This window comes from Monodelphis domestica, chromosome 3 (genome assembly GCF_027887165.1).
Source record: "Monodelphis domestica isolate mMonDom1 chromosome 3, mMonDom1.pri, whole genome shotgun sequence".
Classification (NCBI taxonomy): domain Eukaryota; kingdom Metazoa; phylum Chordata; class Mammalia; order Didelphimorphia; family Didelphidae; genus Monodelphis; species Monodelphis domestica.
Genome location: NC_077229.1, coordinates 121780128 through 121796033, shown reverse-complemented (window position 1 = coordinate 121796033; position 15906 = coordinate 121780128). Strand labels below are relative to the sequence as shown.

Genomic DNA, 15906 nt, shown 5'->3' with positions numbered 1-15906 from the left:
ATAAAGCCAAAGCAAAAATAGACCTGATCAAAAGGGATAGGGAAGGTAATTATATTTTGTTAAAAGGGACTCTAGACAATGAGGAAATATCATTAATCAACATGTATGCACTAAATAATATAGCACCCAAATTTCTAATGGAGAAACTAGGAGAATTGAAGGAAGAAATAGACAGTAAAACCATATTAGTGGGAGACTTAAACCAACCATTATCAAATTTAGATAAATCAAATCAAAAAATAAATAAGAAAGAGGTAAAAGAAGTGAATGAAATCTTAGAAAAATTAGAATTAATAGTAATATGGAGAAAAATAAATAGGGATAAAAAGGAATACACCTTCTTCTCAGCACCACATGGCACATTCACAAAAATTGAGCATACATTAGGTCAGAGAAACATAGCACACAAATGCAGAAAAGCAGAAATAATGAATGCAGCCTTCTCAGATCACAAGGCAATAAAAATAATGATTAGTAATGGTACATGGAAAACCAAATCTAAAACCAATTGGAAATTAAACAATATGATACTCCAAAACCGTTTAGTTAAAGAAGAAATCATGGAAACAATTAATAATTTCATCGAGGAAAATGACAATGGTGAGACATCCTTTCAAACCTTTTGGGATGCAGCCAAAGCGGTAATCAGAGGTAAATTCATATCCCTGAATGCTTACATTAACAAACAAGGGAGAGCAGAGATCATTCAATTGGAAATGCAAATGAAAAAACTCGAAAGCGATCAAATTAAAACCCCCCAGCAGAAAACCAAACTAGAAATCCTAAAAATTAAGGGAGAAATTAATAAAATCGAAAATGATAGAACTATTGATTTAATAAATAAGACAAGAAGCTGGTACTTTGAAAAAACAAACAAAATAGACAAAGTACTGGTCAATCTAATTAAAAAAAGGAAGGAAGAAAAGCAAATTAACAGCATTAAAGATGAAAAGGGGGACAGCACCTTCGATGAAGAGGAAATTAAGGCAATCATTAGAAATTACTTTGCCCAATTATATGGCAATAAATACACCAATTTAGGAGAAATGGATGAATATATACAAAAATACAAACTGCCTAGACTAACAGAAGAGGAAATAGAATTCTTAAATAATCCCATATCAGAAAATGAAATCCAACAAGCAATCAAAGAACTTCCTAAGAAAAAATCCCCAGGGCCTGATGGATTCACCAGTGAATTCTATCAAACATTCAGAGAACAGTTAATCCCAATACTATACAAACTATTTGACAGAATAAGCAAAGAGGGAGTTCTACCAAACTCCTTTTACGACACAAACATGGTACTGATTCCAAAACCAGGCAGGTCAAAAACAGAGAAAGAAAACTATAGACCAATCTCCCTAATGAATATAGATGCAAAAATCTTAAATAGGATACTAGCAAAAAGACTCCACCAAGTGATCAGAAGGGTCATTCACCATGATCAAGTAGGATTTATACCAGGGATGCAGGGCTGGTTCAATATTAGGAAAACCATCCGCATAATTGACCACATCAACAAGCAAACTAGCAAGAACCACATGATTATCTCAATAGACGCAGAAAAAGCATTTGATAAAATACAACACCCATTCCTATTAAAAACACTAGAAAGCATAGGAATAGAAGGGTCATTCCTAAAAATAATAAACAGTATATATCTAAAACCATCACTAATATCATCTGCAATGGGGATAAACTAGATACATTCCCAATAAGATCAGGAGTGAAACAAGGATGCCCATTATCACCTCTACTATTTGACATTGTACTAGAAACACTAGCAGTAGCAATTAGAGAAGATAAAGGAATTGAAGGTATCAAAATAGGTAAGGAGGAGACCAAGTTATGACTCTTTGTGGATGACATGATGGTCTACTTAAAGAGTCCTAGAGATTCAACCAAAAAGCTAATTGAAATAATCAACAACTTCAGCAAAGTTGCAGGATACAAAATAAACCCACATAAATCATCAGCTTTTCTATATATCTCCAACACAGCTCAGCAGCAAAAAGTAGAAAGAGAAATCCCATTCAAAATCACATTAGACAAAATAAAATACCTAGGAATCTACCTCCCAAGACAAACACAGGAACTATATGAACACAACTACAAAACCCTCTCCACACAACTAAAACTAGACTTGAGCAAATGGAAAAACATTAACTGCTCATGGATAGGACGAGCCAATATAATAAAAATGACCATCCTACCCAAACTTATTTATCTATTTAGTGCCATACCCATTGAACTACCAAAAAACTTCTTCACTGATTTAGAAAAAAACCATAACAAAGTTCATTTGGAAGAACAAAAGATCAAGGATATCCAGGGAAATAATGAAAAAAAAAAACACATATGAATGGGGCCTTGCAGTCCCTGAGCTTAAACTATATTACAAAGCAGCAGTCATCAAAACAATTTGGTACTGGCTAAGAAACAGAAAGGAAGATCAGTGGAATAGACTGGGGGAAAGTGACCTCAGCAAGACAGTATACGATAAACCCAAAGATCCCAGCTTTTGGGACAAAAATCCACCATTCGATAAAAACTGCTGGGAAAATTGGAAGACAGTGTGGGAGAGACTAGGAATAGATCAACACCTCACACCCTACACCAAGATAAATTCAAAATGGGTGAGTGACTTAAACATAAAGAAGGAAACCATAAGTAAATTGGGTAAACACAGAATAGTATACATGTCAGACCTTTGGGAGGGGAAAGGCTTTAAAACCAAGCAAGACATAGAAAGAATCACAAAATGTAAAATAAATAATTTTGACTACATCAAATTAAAAAGCTTTTGTACAAACAAAACCAATGTAACTAAAATCAGAAGGGAAACAACAAATTGGGAAAAAATCTTCATAGAAACCTCTGACAAAGGTTTAATTACTCATATTTATAAAGAGCTAAATCAATTGTACAAAAAAATCAAGCCATTCTCCAATTGATAAATGGGCAAGGGACATGGATAGGCAGTTCTCAGATAAAGAAATCAAAACTATTAACAAGCACATGAAGAAGTGTTCTAAATCTCTTATAATCAGAGAGATGCAAATAAAAACAACACTGAGGTATCACCTCACACCTAGCAGATTGGCTAACATAACAGCAAAGGAAAGTAATGAATGCTGGAGGGGATGTGGAAAAGTAGGGACATTAATTCATTGCTGGTGGAGTTGTGAACTGATCCAACCAGTCTGGAGGGCAATTTGGAACTATGCCCAAAGGGCGACAAAAGAATATCTACCCTTTGATCCAGCCATAGCACTGCTGGGTCTGTACCTCAAAGAGATAATGGACAAAAAGACTTGTACAAAAATATTCATAGCTGCGCTGTTTGTGGTGGCCAAAAACTGGAAAAGGAGGGGATGCCCATCAATTGGGGAATGGCTGAACAAACTGTGGTATATGTTGGTGATGGAATACTATTGTGCTAAAAGGAATAATAAAGTGGAGGAGTTCCATGGAGACTGGAACAACCTCCAGGAAGTGATGCAGAGCGAGAGGAGCAGAACCAGGAGAACATTGTACACAGAGACTGATACACTGTGGTATAATCGAATGTAATGGACTTCTCCATTAGTGGCGGTGTAATGTCCCTGAACAATTTGCAGGGATCCAGGAGAAAAAAACACTATTCATAAGCAAAGGATAAACTATGGGAGTGGAAACACCGAGGAAAAGCAACTGCCTGAATACAACGATTGAGGGGACATGACAGAGGAGAGACTCTAAATGAACACTCTAATGCAAATATTATCAACAAAGCAATGCGTTAAAATCAAGAAAACATGTAATGCCCAGTGGATTTACGCGTCGGCTATGGGGGGTGGGGGGGGTGGAGGAAAAGAAAATGATCTATGTCTTTAACGAATAATGCTTGGAAATGATCAAATAAAATATATTTTTTTAAAAAATGATGATAATAATAGTGTTTTATAGTTTCCAAAACACTTTACGTAGACTTATCTAAACTTTTCCTTACAATGGCCTTGGGAAGTAGACAGGGCAAATATTATTCACATTTTACAGAGGAAGAATCTGAAGTTCAGAGAGATAACTGACTTGTGCACAGCCAAAATATGAATTTGGAACTTACTGACTTCTGGCCCTGAGCTGTATCCACTATGCTACCTAGCAAGCTATACTTTCATGATCTAAGTTTTAGGCACACTGACCTACTTACCGTTCCTACAAAATACTACTATAAGACCAATCCCATTCCTGTGTCTCTGTAGAGGGTATTATCCCAAAGTACTTCTGCCTCTTAGAATTCCAAGCTTCCTTCAAAGCTCAGACCAAGTGCCACCTCCTATATATCAATTGATCAACATTTATTGAGTGCTTATCATGTACCAGGCACCAGCCTAAGCATGAAGCTTATACAAAGATGAAAATCATCCTTTCCTTTAAAAAGCTTATACTCTAATGGTGGAAATAAATCTAAAGAATTAAGTACATAAATTATATATATAGAGAAAATGGAAGGTAATTTTTTTAACCCTTATCTTCCATCTTAGAATTAATAAGGTACCTTGGTTCTAAGGCAGAAAAATGGGAAGGACTAGGCAATGAGGATTAAGTGCCCAGGGTCACACTGCTAGAAGAGTCTGAGACTAGAATTGAACCCAGAACCTCCTGTCTTTAGGCCTGGTTCTCAATCCACTAAGCTGAGATGGAAGGCAATTTTAGAGGGAAAGGTACTAGCAACCAAGGGAAACTGGAAGTGTCTCCTGCAGAAAGAAGGATGTGAGCTGAGGCTTAAAAGAAGCCAAGAATTCTAATATAAATAAGTGAAGAGGAGAAGGAATAGACATGAGGGAAAGCCAGTGCAAAGATAAGTAACTAGAGACAAAGGGTTTTGTGTAAAGAATAGCAAGGATGCCTTCATGACTGAATTATTCAAGGTATAAGGAGGAGAAGAAGATAAAAGGAGAAAGGTAGGGTGGGTAAAACAGGACCCCAATCCTCCCCAAATAATATTATAGAGTGCCCAACCTCTACTGAAAGAAAAATAAAATTTAACAAATTAAACAAGGTAGAGTAAAACAAATAGTCTGATCCAATGTTGTAACAACTACTTGTCCTTGGAAAAGAAAATCTGCAGTTTTGTCTAAAAGGACTTTCCCAATTGCAAAAGTATTTGGTCACTCGCCTGTCTTCTGCCCTTTAACAAGGAATGTTTTCTTGTGAACAAATCTGTCAGATAGTTTTATTCCAAATATTCACTCCCACCTTTTTTTCCCCTTTAGTCAACTCTCCCTCTTTCTCTATCCCTCACTTTCTTATTGAATGCTTCACTTATCTATCCTAAGTTATATCTTTACTAAGAATGGAACAAAAGGAAACAAAGCATCTAAAACTAGTAACTCTTATGTAAAACTACCTTTCCCTAAATATTGATTTATATTTATCATAACCTATCTCTTTCTTAGCTTTAAATTTGAAGATATTTTGAAATAAAACATTTTTATTTATGTTTTGAAGATACACATCTCTCTCCTAAGGCAAAGATCCATATCACCTATTTATTGCTTGCTGAACATCTCTACTTGGATGTCCCATACATAGGCCTCTCAAACTCTAACATGTTTACAATGGAAATCATTTATTTTTTCCCCCAATCATCCTCCTACTTTTCCTTTTTGGGGATGTATGAATATCAGGTTTGTGGTTTCATGGATGTATGGAGCTCCCATTAAAGAACTTTCTATACTAATGAAAATCAGGGTCTTCCCTTTAACTCACCATTTGAAAAGGCTGATTGGACTCTATTTAGAAGTTAAGTGACTTTACCAGGGTCAGGAACAATTTGTGTCAGAGGTGAAATTTGAACTCAAGACTTCCTATACCATGCAGCCAAGTCTTTCTGACCCTCCTTTCTTAACTTCCCTATTTCTCTCAAGAGCACCATCCACTTCTGTTTTCTACACTTGCTACTTCAAAGTCATCCTTGATTTTTCCTTCTGCCACAGTGGCCAAGCTTTGTCAACTGTACCTCTACAATATCTCTCACATCCATTCCCTTCTCTCTCTTTACATGCCTGAAAGTCTAGGCCAAAGTTTCATTACTTCTCACCAGAACTACTGCAATAACTTCCTAATTGCCTTCCTTACTTCTAGAATCATATCTGTCCATTACATCTTCCACAGCTGCCAAAATATTTCCAAAGCAAATGTATAACTATAACTCCCTGACTCAAAAAGTTTCAATGGTTCTTTATTTTCTCTAAAATAAAATACAAACTCCTCTTCCTAGCCTCTGAACTCTATATTCCGGCTCCAATAAACAACTTGCTGACCCACTAAATGATCTTCCATCTCCTGCCTCCATGCCTCAAATGAACTCCCCACTTCAGCTCTGCCTCATATAATTCCTATGTCCCTGCAAATTAATACCTAGGTGCTGCTTCCTTTTTATAATTCCTGCTTACTTTCCTCAGTAGTTTGTGTTTTACTTCTTCAAAACTTATTTCATATTTACATATTGGTGTACATGTCACTTTCCCCTAGTAGATATAAGTTCTTTGAAGACATGAAGTGTTTTTCCTTTTGTGGTTGCATCTACTCAGGTTAGTATGGGGGGCCTGAATATAGTAGGTCTTTTTAAAAACGACTGTTAAAGGTTAGACTCAGGAAAAATATATTCCTATCCTTCTATTTATTTCTATGCTCTTATTTCTCAATAATTAAAAACATCAAAATGTCATCAGTCACAGTATTTCAAACAATGAGAAAATCTTAATTGATTTACATATATTTCAGGAATATATAAGTAAATGTATTTATCATATTTTGTTTTCAAAACAAATTTGATCATTCATCTCTTAAAGAAATAGAAAAAACAGTTTCTGGAAGTTTCTAGCACACAAACACACATATACACACAGAGATTTTGTAAATGTAATGCCATAATAACATCTTCAGGAGGAGAGATAAGTACAGTAAAGTATCTTCTTTGATTTGGAGTAGTTGTATCGCCTTCTTCCCTGGAATTTAGCCATCAGAAAATAAGTTCTCTGCAGAGATGGTGGTGGGGAGATGGGATTCAGGAAGTTTGAGGATACCCATTTTATGGGAAGATAAAGTGCTCTTACCTGCTTCACCACTGTAACAGTTCCTGGTGCCATGGCAACCACCGAGGCAACAGCAGCAGCATCATGGGTTTCAGTTCCCAGCTCAATAATTTGTTGAAGGATGTTCACAGCTGTGGGATCAAGTCTTTCACCTTATTAGAAAGACAAAAGCAGGAGACAATTTTAATCAAGAAGTTTCCCTTGTTATTGGAAGTAAGATGTGCTAGATGCCATTTACAAAGAACACATGGATTTTTAGTCCCATGCCTTATTTGCAACAGACCTAGGAAAATGCATTCACAAGATAGGAATTCCAGATAGGGTAGTGATTGGCAACCTGAAATTCAGAGTCATTCTTTTATTATGGACAGATCTGAAATGAGATACTGATTACAAACCAGAAAAAAAAGGGGCTTGGATAGATATCTCCATTTTCAAAGTATAGAACTTAATCATATTAAAGGAATTTAAGCTCAGGACTCTCTGAATTATCTCTGAAGCTTGAAACATGTATCATCAGAGCAGCTTTTTAGGATACACCAACCACTATTACCAGCTGTTGGACCAGCTGTAAAGTCATATGAACACAATACTATGATCCTTACCACTGATTTGCTAGAAGGAAAATTATTACTTTTTTTTTTTAATGGTCACGATTGACTGCTATGATAGTACAAGAGCAGAACATTTTGTGCCAATTTTCTCATTATTATATGTAGCTTGTTATGAGCTGTATTCCAGTTTGAGTCAATATATTATTGATGAAAGAGATTCAAATATGTTCAGTTTAGAAAACAGAATATGGTTTGTAATTTTGTGTATGAACTTTATATAACAGAAACGTGTATATGAAGAGAGAACTGCTGCAATGGAATTCATATTTTCAAGTCAATTCAAGTCAATAGATAAGTATTAAATCTTTATCATGCATTAAGCAAGGCTTATAAATCAAACTTTCTTTCCCTCTAAAACATTTTAAAACATGCTTTGAATCACAGGATCTCAGTGCTGGAAGGGACATGAAAGATCATTTTGTCTAACCTATATTTGGTCAAGGACTCTTCTCCAATGTACCTGACAAGTGGTCTCCCAATCTCTGCCTGAAGAGTTCCAGAGGTGAAGAACCCTCTCTCTCCTAAGAAAGTACATTTCACATCTGGAAAGTTCTAATTGCTAAGAAATTGTTTTTTCTTATTATTTATGCGAAGTCAAAATGTTTCATTCGCTAGCCTCTACCAAACTAAACATAAAAACATTAAAAACTCTTGTACTTAAGCTTAAAGAATTAAATGTTATATTAACGTCAAACATAGTCTTGTCTTATATGTCCTTAAGTTTTGAATGGTTGCCTAGTCTATAGAAAACCATAAATCTACCAAGAGGAAGGTAAACATAAGGAGGAGCTCAAGAGCTAGGCTACTTATTTAGAATAGAGTTCTCTCTCTCTCTAGAGAATATTCTCTATGGGCGTAAAATGAGGTGAAAAAGCATTATCCTGTAAATTCCCACCAAGCTCCTAAGATGCAAAAGAAGGACCAACTAAGTTTCCCTACATTTACTTGTTCCAATAGAATAATTTTCTATGGGGTTTTTTAAGACTTGAAAGTTCTTGGTCCTTTAAGAACCTAAAACAATATGATGATTTCTGCATGGTATGGGGATAACAGCTAAAGTATTAAATTCAAGGCCAATTCAAGCTAAATTTCAATGAGAATATAAAGTGGTAATTCTTAAAGAAAACAGCTTGATTTCAAAAAATTTCCTCCCACTTTCTTGAGTTCTGCCTCATAACCAAATGAAGTTCTGGATGGTATAATGCAGTATATTTATGCATGATCTGAACCACCTTGAGTATTCTCTGAATTTCTGAGACTACAATTAGGAAAATAGTTTGATCTGAATAATTTCTGATCACTACTTTGTTTTTCCTATATTTGTTGGTATACTCTGAAATGACAATTGCCATTGCCAAAGTGAAGTTACTCTAAGTGCAACATTATTTGCTCTGTTTAGGGAAGAAAAGGGGGAAGTTTTAAAGGAGAAGCTGACAATTTGTCATTGGGCTGAGGTGGGCAAAGATAAAAGCTGGCTCAATCCTAGGCTTTCTATCATCCTCCACCAACTCTACTCTGTGAGAGACAAGGGAAACTCAAGTAAATGAGCTAGAAGCTCAATGCGACTCTGATGACTGAAAAACTAGAAACCAGAACATATAAGAATGACTTGAAGGGGGCTTCCGGTCAAGATGGCAGAGTAGAAGCAGCAAAAGTTCAGACCTCGGAAACCCTTCCTTACCGATCGCAAACAGAGTGCTCCTAGGCCACCGAAATTCAAGCTGAACAACAGGATAGACCTGGGGAAACCTCCTCCTGGACCTGGATCAAAAGGTACTGCACCCCAAAAGCCAGAACCCTAGATCACTCAGATCTAAGGGGTAGACAGAAAGAAGGTCCCAGGACCCATCCCCCCTAACCCAGAGTGCTGAGCCCACGGCAGCAGCGGGAGTCTCAGGGCTCTGAGGACTCACCTTGAAAGCAACCTGATTCAGTCTCAGGGGCACCCAACACAGACGGCAAGGAAACATAGAGAGAAGGGGGAAGACTGTAGCCCCCTGGCTGGGTCCTTCCATCTGAGTCTCAAGGGAGGTCCCAGCTTTAGGGCACCAGCTGAACCCAATCCCATCAGGCGCCCTCAAAGCTACTGAAAGGACAGAAAACTCAGGGCTGGCAAAGGGGTTGCTCCGAAGAGCTTACCTTGAAAGTAACCTGGGCCAGTTTCCGGGCATTCAACACAGACTGTGGAATAGGAGTTTACTGCTTTTTTTTTCCTTCCTTTTTTTGGCTCCCAGATCATTTGGCCCACACCACCTGAACCTAATCCCATCAGGAGCCCTCAGAGTCCAGGCAAGCCACGACCCCTCCCCCCTTAGAGAGCTGGGTCTTCTGAAAAAACAGAAACCTAGAGGCGAAGTGAAGATGGCAGCCTAGAAGGAGCATAGACCTGACAGCCTGGCCAGAGCTTTAGAGATCCTCCATATCTGGCTCCAGCCTTCCAGGAAGTTTAAAACTCAGAGTAAACCCAGCCCAACTAAGCTGAACTCAATCCCATCAAAAGTCTCCATAACACAGGGAAGCCCAGGCTCCCCATCCATCCTCATTGACTGCTGGACTTTAAGCCAATCAAAAGCCTCGAGAGGACAGGAAAGCTCAAACCCCCAACAACCCTCCCCCAGAGATTACACCAAGAAATCCTCTGTTAAAGCTCCAAGAGGGGAGACTGATAGAAGTCCCAAAAAAACAAATAAATGAGAGGAACAAGAGCACAGACAAATACGGGGAGGAAACAAGGGGTGAATTTGAACAACAGAAACAGAAGAAAGAAACCACAATAGACAGCTACTACTCACCAAATGGAACAGAGGGGGAGAGATCAGCAAACGATAAACCAGAAATCCCAGCAAACTGGATACAGGCTGTGGAACAACTCAAAACACAACTAAGAGAGGCTGAAGACAATTGGGAAAAGAACTTAAAAATTAAGATAAGTCATCTGGAAACAGAGGCACTTGAACTAAAACAAGAAAATAGTGTCCTGAAAGCCAAAATCATCCAGCTGGAAAATGAGGCAAAGGAGATGAAAGATGAGGCAAAGGAGATGAAAGACAAGATAAAGAGGATGAAAGACAATCTTCAAAGAAACTCACACCAGAAGGAAAAAGATGACCAAAAAGCCAGAGATGAAATCCAATCTTTAAGAACCAGAGTAAAACAACTAGAATCAAGTGACCTCACAAGGCAGCAGGACACTATAAAACAAAACAAAAAGAATGAAAAAATGAGGAAAATGTGAAGCATCTCATTCACAAAACAGACGATTTAGAAAATCGTTCAAGAAGAGACAATATAAGAATAATTGGACTACCAGAAGACCAAGACAAAAGAAAAAGCCTGGACATAATACTAGAGGAAATTATCCAGGAAAACTGTCCCAAAATCCTAGAACAAGAGGGGAAAGTGGAGATTGAAAGAATCCACAGATCACCCACTGTATTTAATCCCCAATGGACAACACCAAGAAATGTTATAGCCAAATTCAAAAATAATCAGTTGAAAGAACAGGTATTACAAGCTGCCAAGAAGAAACCATTCAGATACCATGGAAACATGGTGAGGATAACACAGGATCTGTCTGCATCCACACTGAAGGACCGAAAGGCATGGAATACGATATTCCGGAAAGCAAGGGAACTAGGCCTACAGCCAAGAATAAAATACCCATCAAAACTGACTATATTCTTACAGGGTAAAGTATGGTCATTTAACACAACAGAAGAGTTCCAAGCATTCATAAATAAAAGACCAGACCAGAACAGAAAATTTGAAGTCCAACCACAGAACTCAAGAGAATCATCAAAAGGTAATTAAAAAAGAGGTGAAAAACAACAACAAAAAAAGGTTTTTTTTTAAGAGACTCAATAAGTTAAAATGATATGTATCCCTATAAGAAAAGAGGTCATTGGCAACTCTTAAAAACTGTTGCTATCACCTAAGCAGCTAGAAGAACTACACTCAGAGGGAACAGTGACAAACTGTATAGGATGAAAGGACAAGACATAAATAGGTATATAGATATATGCATGCATAAATACATATACATGTGTATGTATATATATATATATATATATATATGTATATACACATGACTAAAGCTAAAAAACAAAAGAGGTTATGACTAAAAGAAATGGGAAAAGAAACAAATGGGGGTAAATTTATATGTCACAAAGAAGCTCATGGCGGGAGGGGGGAGAACATCGATACACTGGAAGGGTAAAGAGGTTGGAGATAAGAAATACTCAACTCTTACGTACTTTGAAACTGACCCAAAGAGGGAAGAACAATCCAATCCATTGGGGAAGAGAATAGATTTGCGTCCTATAGGGGAGTAGAAGGGTAAAAAATAGACTGGTGGTGAGGGAAGCAGTACAAGGGAGGGAGGGGGGGGGGATTTTAAAAAGACTACAGGGGAAAATAAGGGGGGGAATAAGAAGGGAGGGGGGTAGAAAGGGAAATACAAGGGGGGACTGATTTAAAGTAAATCACTGGACTAAAAGGTAGAGCTGAAGAAGAAAGGTTAGAATTATGGAAGGATATCAAAATGCCAGGGAGTCCACAAGTGACAGTCATAACTTTGAACGTGAATGGGATGAACTCACCCATAAAAGGTAGACGAATAGAAGAATGGATTAGAATCCAAAACCCTACCATACGTTGTCTCCAAGAAACACACATGAGGCCGGTAGACACCCACAAGGTCAGAATTAAAGGATAGAGTAAGACCTTCTGGGCCTCAACTGACAGAAATCAATCAATTGGAAATGCAAATAAAAAAACTTGAAAGTGACCAAAATAAAAACCCCCAGCAGAAAACCAAACTAGAAATCCTAAAAATTAAGGGAGAAATTAATAAAATCAAAAGTGATAGAATTATTGATTTAATAAATAAGACAAGAAGCTGGTACTTTGAAAAAACAAACAAAATAGACAAAGTACTGGTCAATCTAATTAAAAAAAGGAAGGAAGAAAAGCAAATGAACAGCATCAAAGATGAAAAGGGGGACATCACCTCTGATGAAGAGGAAATTAAGGCAATCATTAAAAATTACTTTGCCCAATTATATGGCAATAAATATACCAATTTAAGTGATATGGATGAATATATACAAAAATACAAACTGCCTAGACTAACAGAAGAAGAAATAGAATTCGTAAATAATCCCATATCAGAAAATGAAATCCAACAGGACATCAAAGAACTTCCTAAGAAGAAATCCCCAGGGCCTGATGGATTCACCATTGAATTCTATCAAACATTCAGAGAACAGTTAATCCCAATACTATACAAACTATTTGACAGAATAAGCAAAGAGGGAGTTCTACCAAACTCCTTTTATGACACAAACATGGTACTGATTCCAAAACCAGGCAGGTCAAAAACAGAGAAAGAAAACTATAGACCAATCTCCCTAAGGAATATAGATGCAAAAATCTTAAATAGGATACTAGCAAAAAGACTCCATCAAGTGATCCGAAGGGTCATTCACCATGATCAAGTAGGATTTATACCAGGGATGCAGGGCTGGTTCAATATTAGGAAAACCATCCACATAATTGACCACATCAACAAGCAAACTAGCAAGAACCACATGATTATCTCAATAGACGCAGAAAAAGCATTTGATAAAATACAACACCCATTCCTATTAAAAACACTAGAAAGCATGGGAATAGAAGGGTCATTCCTAAAAATAATAAACAGTATATATCTAAAACCATTAGCTAATATCATCTGCAATGGGGATAAACTAGATGCATTCCCAATAAGATCAGGAGTGAAACAAGGATGCCCATTATCACCTCTACTATTTGACATTGTACTAGAAACACTAGCAGTAGCAATTAGAGAAGATAAAGGAATTGAAGGCATCAAAATAGGCAAGGAGGAGACCAAGTTATCACTCTTTGCGGATGACATGATGATCTACTTAAAGAATCCTAGAGATTCAACCAAAAAGCTAATTGAAATAATCAACAACTTCAGCAAAGTTGCAGGATACAAAATAAACCCACATAAGTCATCAGCTTTTCTATATATCTCCAACACAGCTCAGCAGCAAAAAGTAGAAAGAGAAATCCCATTCAAAATCACCTTAGACAAAATAAAATACCTAGGAATCTATCTCCTGAGACAAACACAGGAACTATATGAACATAACTACAAAACCCTCTCCACACAACTAAAACTAGACTTGAGCAATTGGAAAAACATTAACTGCTCATGGGTAGGACGAGCCAATATAATAAAAATGACCATCCTACCCAAACTTATTTATCTATTTAGTGCCATACCCATGGAACTCCCAAAAAATTTCTTTACTGATTTGGAAAAAATCATAACAAAGTTCATTTGGAATAACATAAGATCAAGGATATCCAGGGAAATAATGAAAAAAAAAACACAAATGAGGGGGGCCTTGCAGTCCCAGACCTCAAACTATATTACAAAGTAGCAGTCATCAAAACAATTTGGTACTGGCTAAGAGACAGAAAGGAGGATCAGTGGAATAGACTGGGGGCAAGCGACCTCAGCCAGACAGTATACAATAAACCCAAAGATCCCAGGTTTTGGGACAAAAATCCACTATTCAATAAAAACTGCTGGGAAAATTGGAAGACAGTGTGGGAGAGATTAGGAATTGATCAACACCTGACACCCTACACCAAGATAAATTCAAAATGGGTTGAGTGATTTAACATAAAGAAGGAAACCATAAGTAAATTGGGTAAACACAGAATAGTATACATGTCAGACCTTTGGGAGGGGAAAGACTTTAAAACCAAGCAAGACATAGAAAGAATCACAAAATGTAAAATAAATAATTTTGACTACATCAAATTAAAAGGCTTTTGTACAAACAAAACCAATGTAACTAAAATCAGAAGGAAAACAACAAATTGGGAAAAAATCTTCATAGAAACCTCTGACAGGTTTAATTACTCAAATTTATAAAGAGCTAAATCAATTGTTCAAAAAATCAAGCCATTCCCCAATTGATAAATGGATAAGGGACATGGATAGGCTGTTTTCAGATAAAGAAATCAAAACTATTAATAAGCACATGAAGAAGTGCTCTACATCTCTTATAATCAGAGAGATGCAAATCAAAACAACTCTGAGGTATCACCTCACACCTAGCAGATTGGCTAACATAACAGTTATGGAACGTAATGAATGCTCGAGGGGATGTGGCAAAGTAGGGACATTAATTCATTGCTGGTGGAGTTGTGAACTGATCCAACCATTCTGGAGGGCAATTTGGAACTCTGCACAAAGGGCGATAAGAGAATGTCTGCCTTTTGATCCAGCCATAGCACTGCTGAGTCTGTACCCCAAAGAGATAATAGACAAAAAAGACTTGTACAACAATATTCATAGATGCACTCTTTGTGGTGGCCAAAAATTGGAAAACGAGGGGATGCCCATCAATTGGAGAATGGCTAAGCAAATTGTGGTATATGTTGGTGATGGAATACTATTGTGCTAAAAGGAATAATAAAGTGGAGGAGTTCCATGGAGACTGGAACGACCTCCAGGAAGTGATGCAGAGCGAGAGGAGCAGAACCAGGAGAACATTGTACACAGAGACTGATACACTGTGGTATAATCGAATGTAATGGACTTCTCCATTAGTGGCGGTGTAATGTCCCTGAACAATCTGCAGGGATCTAGGAGAAAAAAACACTATTCATAAGCAAAGGATAAACTATGGGAGTGGAAACACCGAGGAAAAGCAACTGCCTGAATACAGCGGTTGAGGGGACATGACAGAGGAGAGACTCTAAAGGAACACTCTAATGCAAATATTAACAACATGGCAATGGATTGGAATCAAGAACACATGTGATACCCAGTGGAATCATGCGTCGGCTACGGGGGGGTGGAGGGGAGGAAAAGAAAATTATCTTTGTCTTTAATAAATAATACATGGAAATGATCAAATAAAATTCTATAAAATTAAAAAAAAAGAATAACTTAAAGGGACTGGAATTATTTACAATATTGATGAGAAGTCTTAGGAAAGACAAGATAGCTTTTTCAAGTGTCTGATAGGTCATGTTGTGGCGTTGGGAGATCGGGCTTGTCCTGCTTGGTTATAAAGGGCAGAACTAGAAACAAAGGATAAAAATTGCAGAGAATAAGATTTCAGAAAGTAAAAATCCTTAAAAAAAAAAAAAAAGGTAGAACAGGGTGCCTGAAGGGACAG

The 15906-nt window shown here is 37.2% G+C and overlaps 1 protein-coding gene across 2 annotated transcripts in view; it reads right to left on the bottom strand.

Moving 5' to 3' along the window:
- Positions 1-15906, bottom strand: part of ZFAT (zinc finger and AT-hook domain containing) — a 318710-nt gene that overhangs the window by 36194 nt on the left and 266610 nt on the right. For both annotated transcript variants that reach the window (XM_007488369.2, XM_007488367.2), the window contains one exon: positions 7107-7237. In XM_007488369.2, the coding sequence (XP_007488431.1) occupies positions 7107-7237 (131 nt within the window). The remainder of the gene's footprint in view (positions 1-7106; positions 7238-15906) is intronic.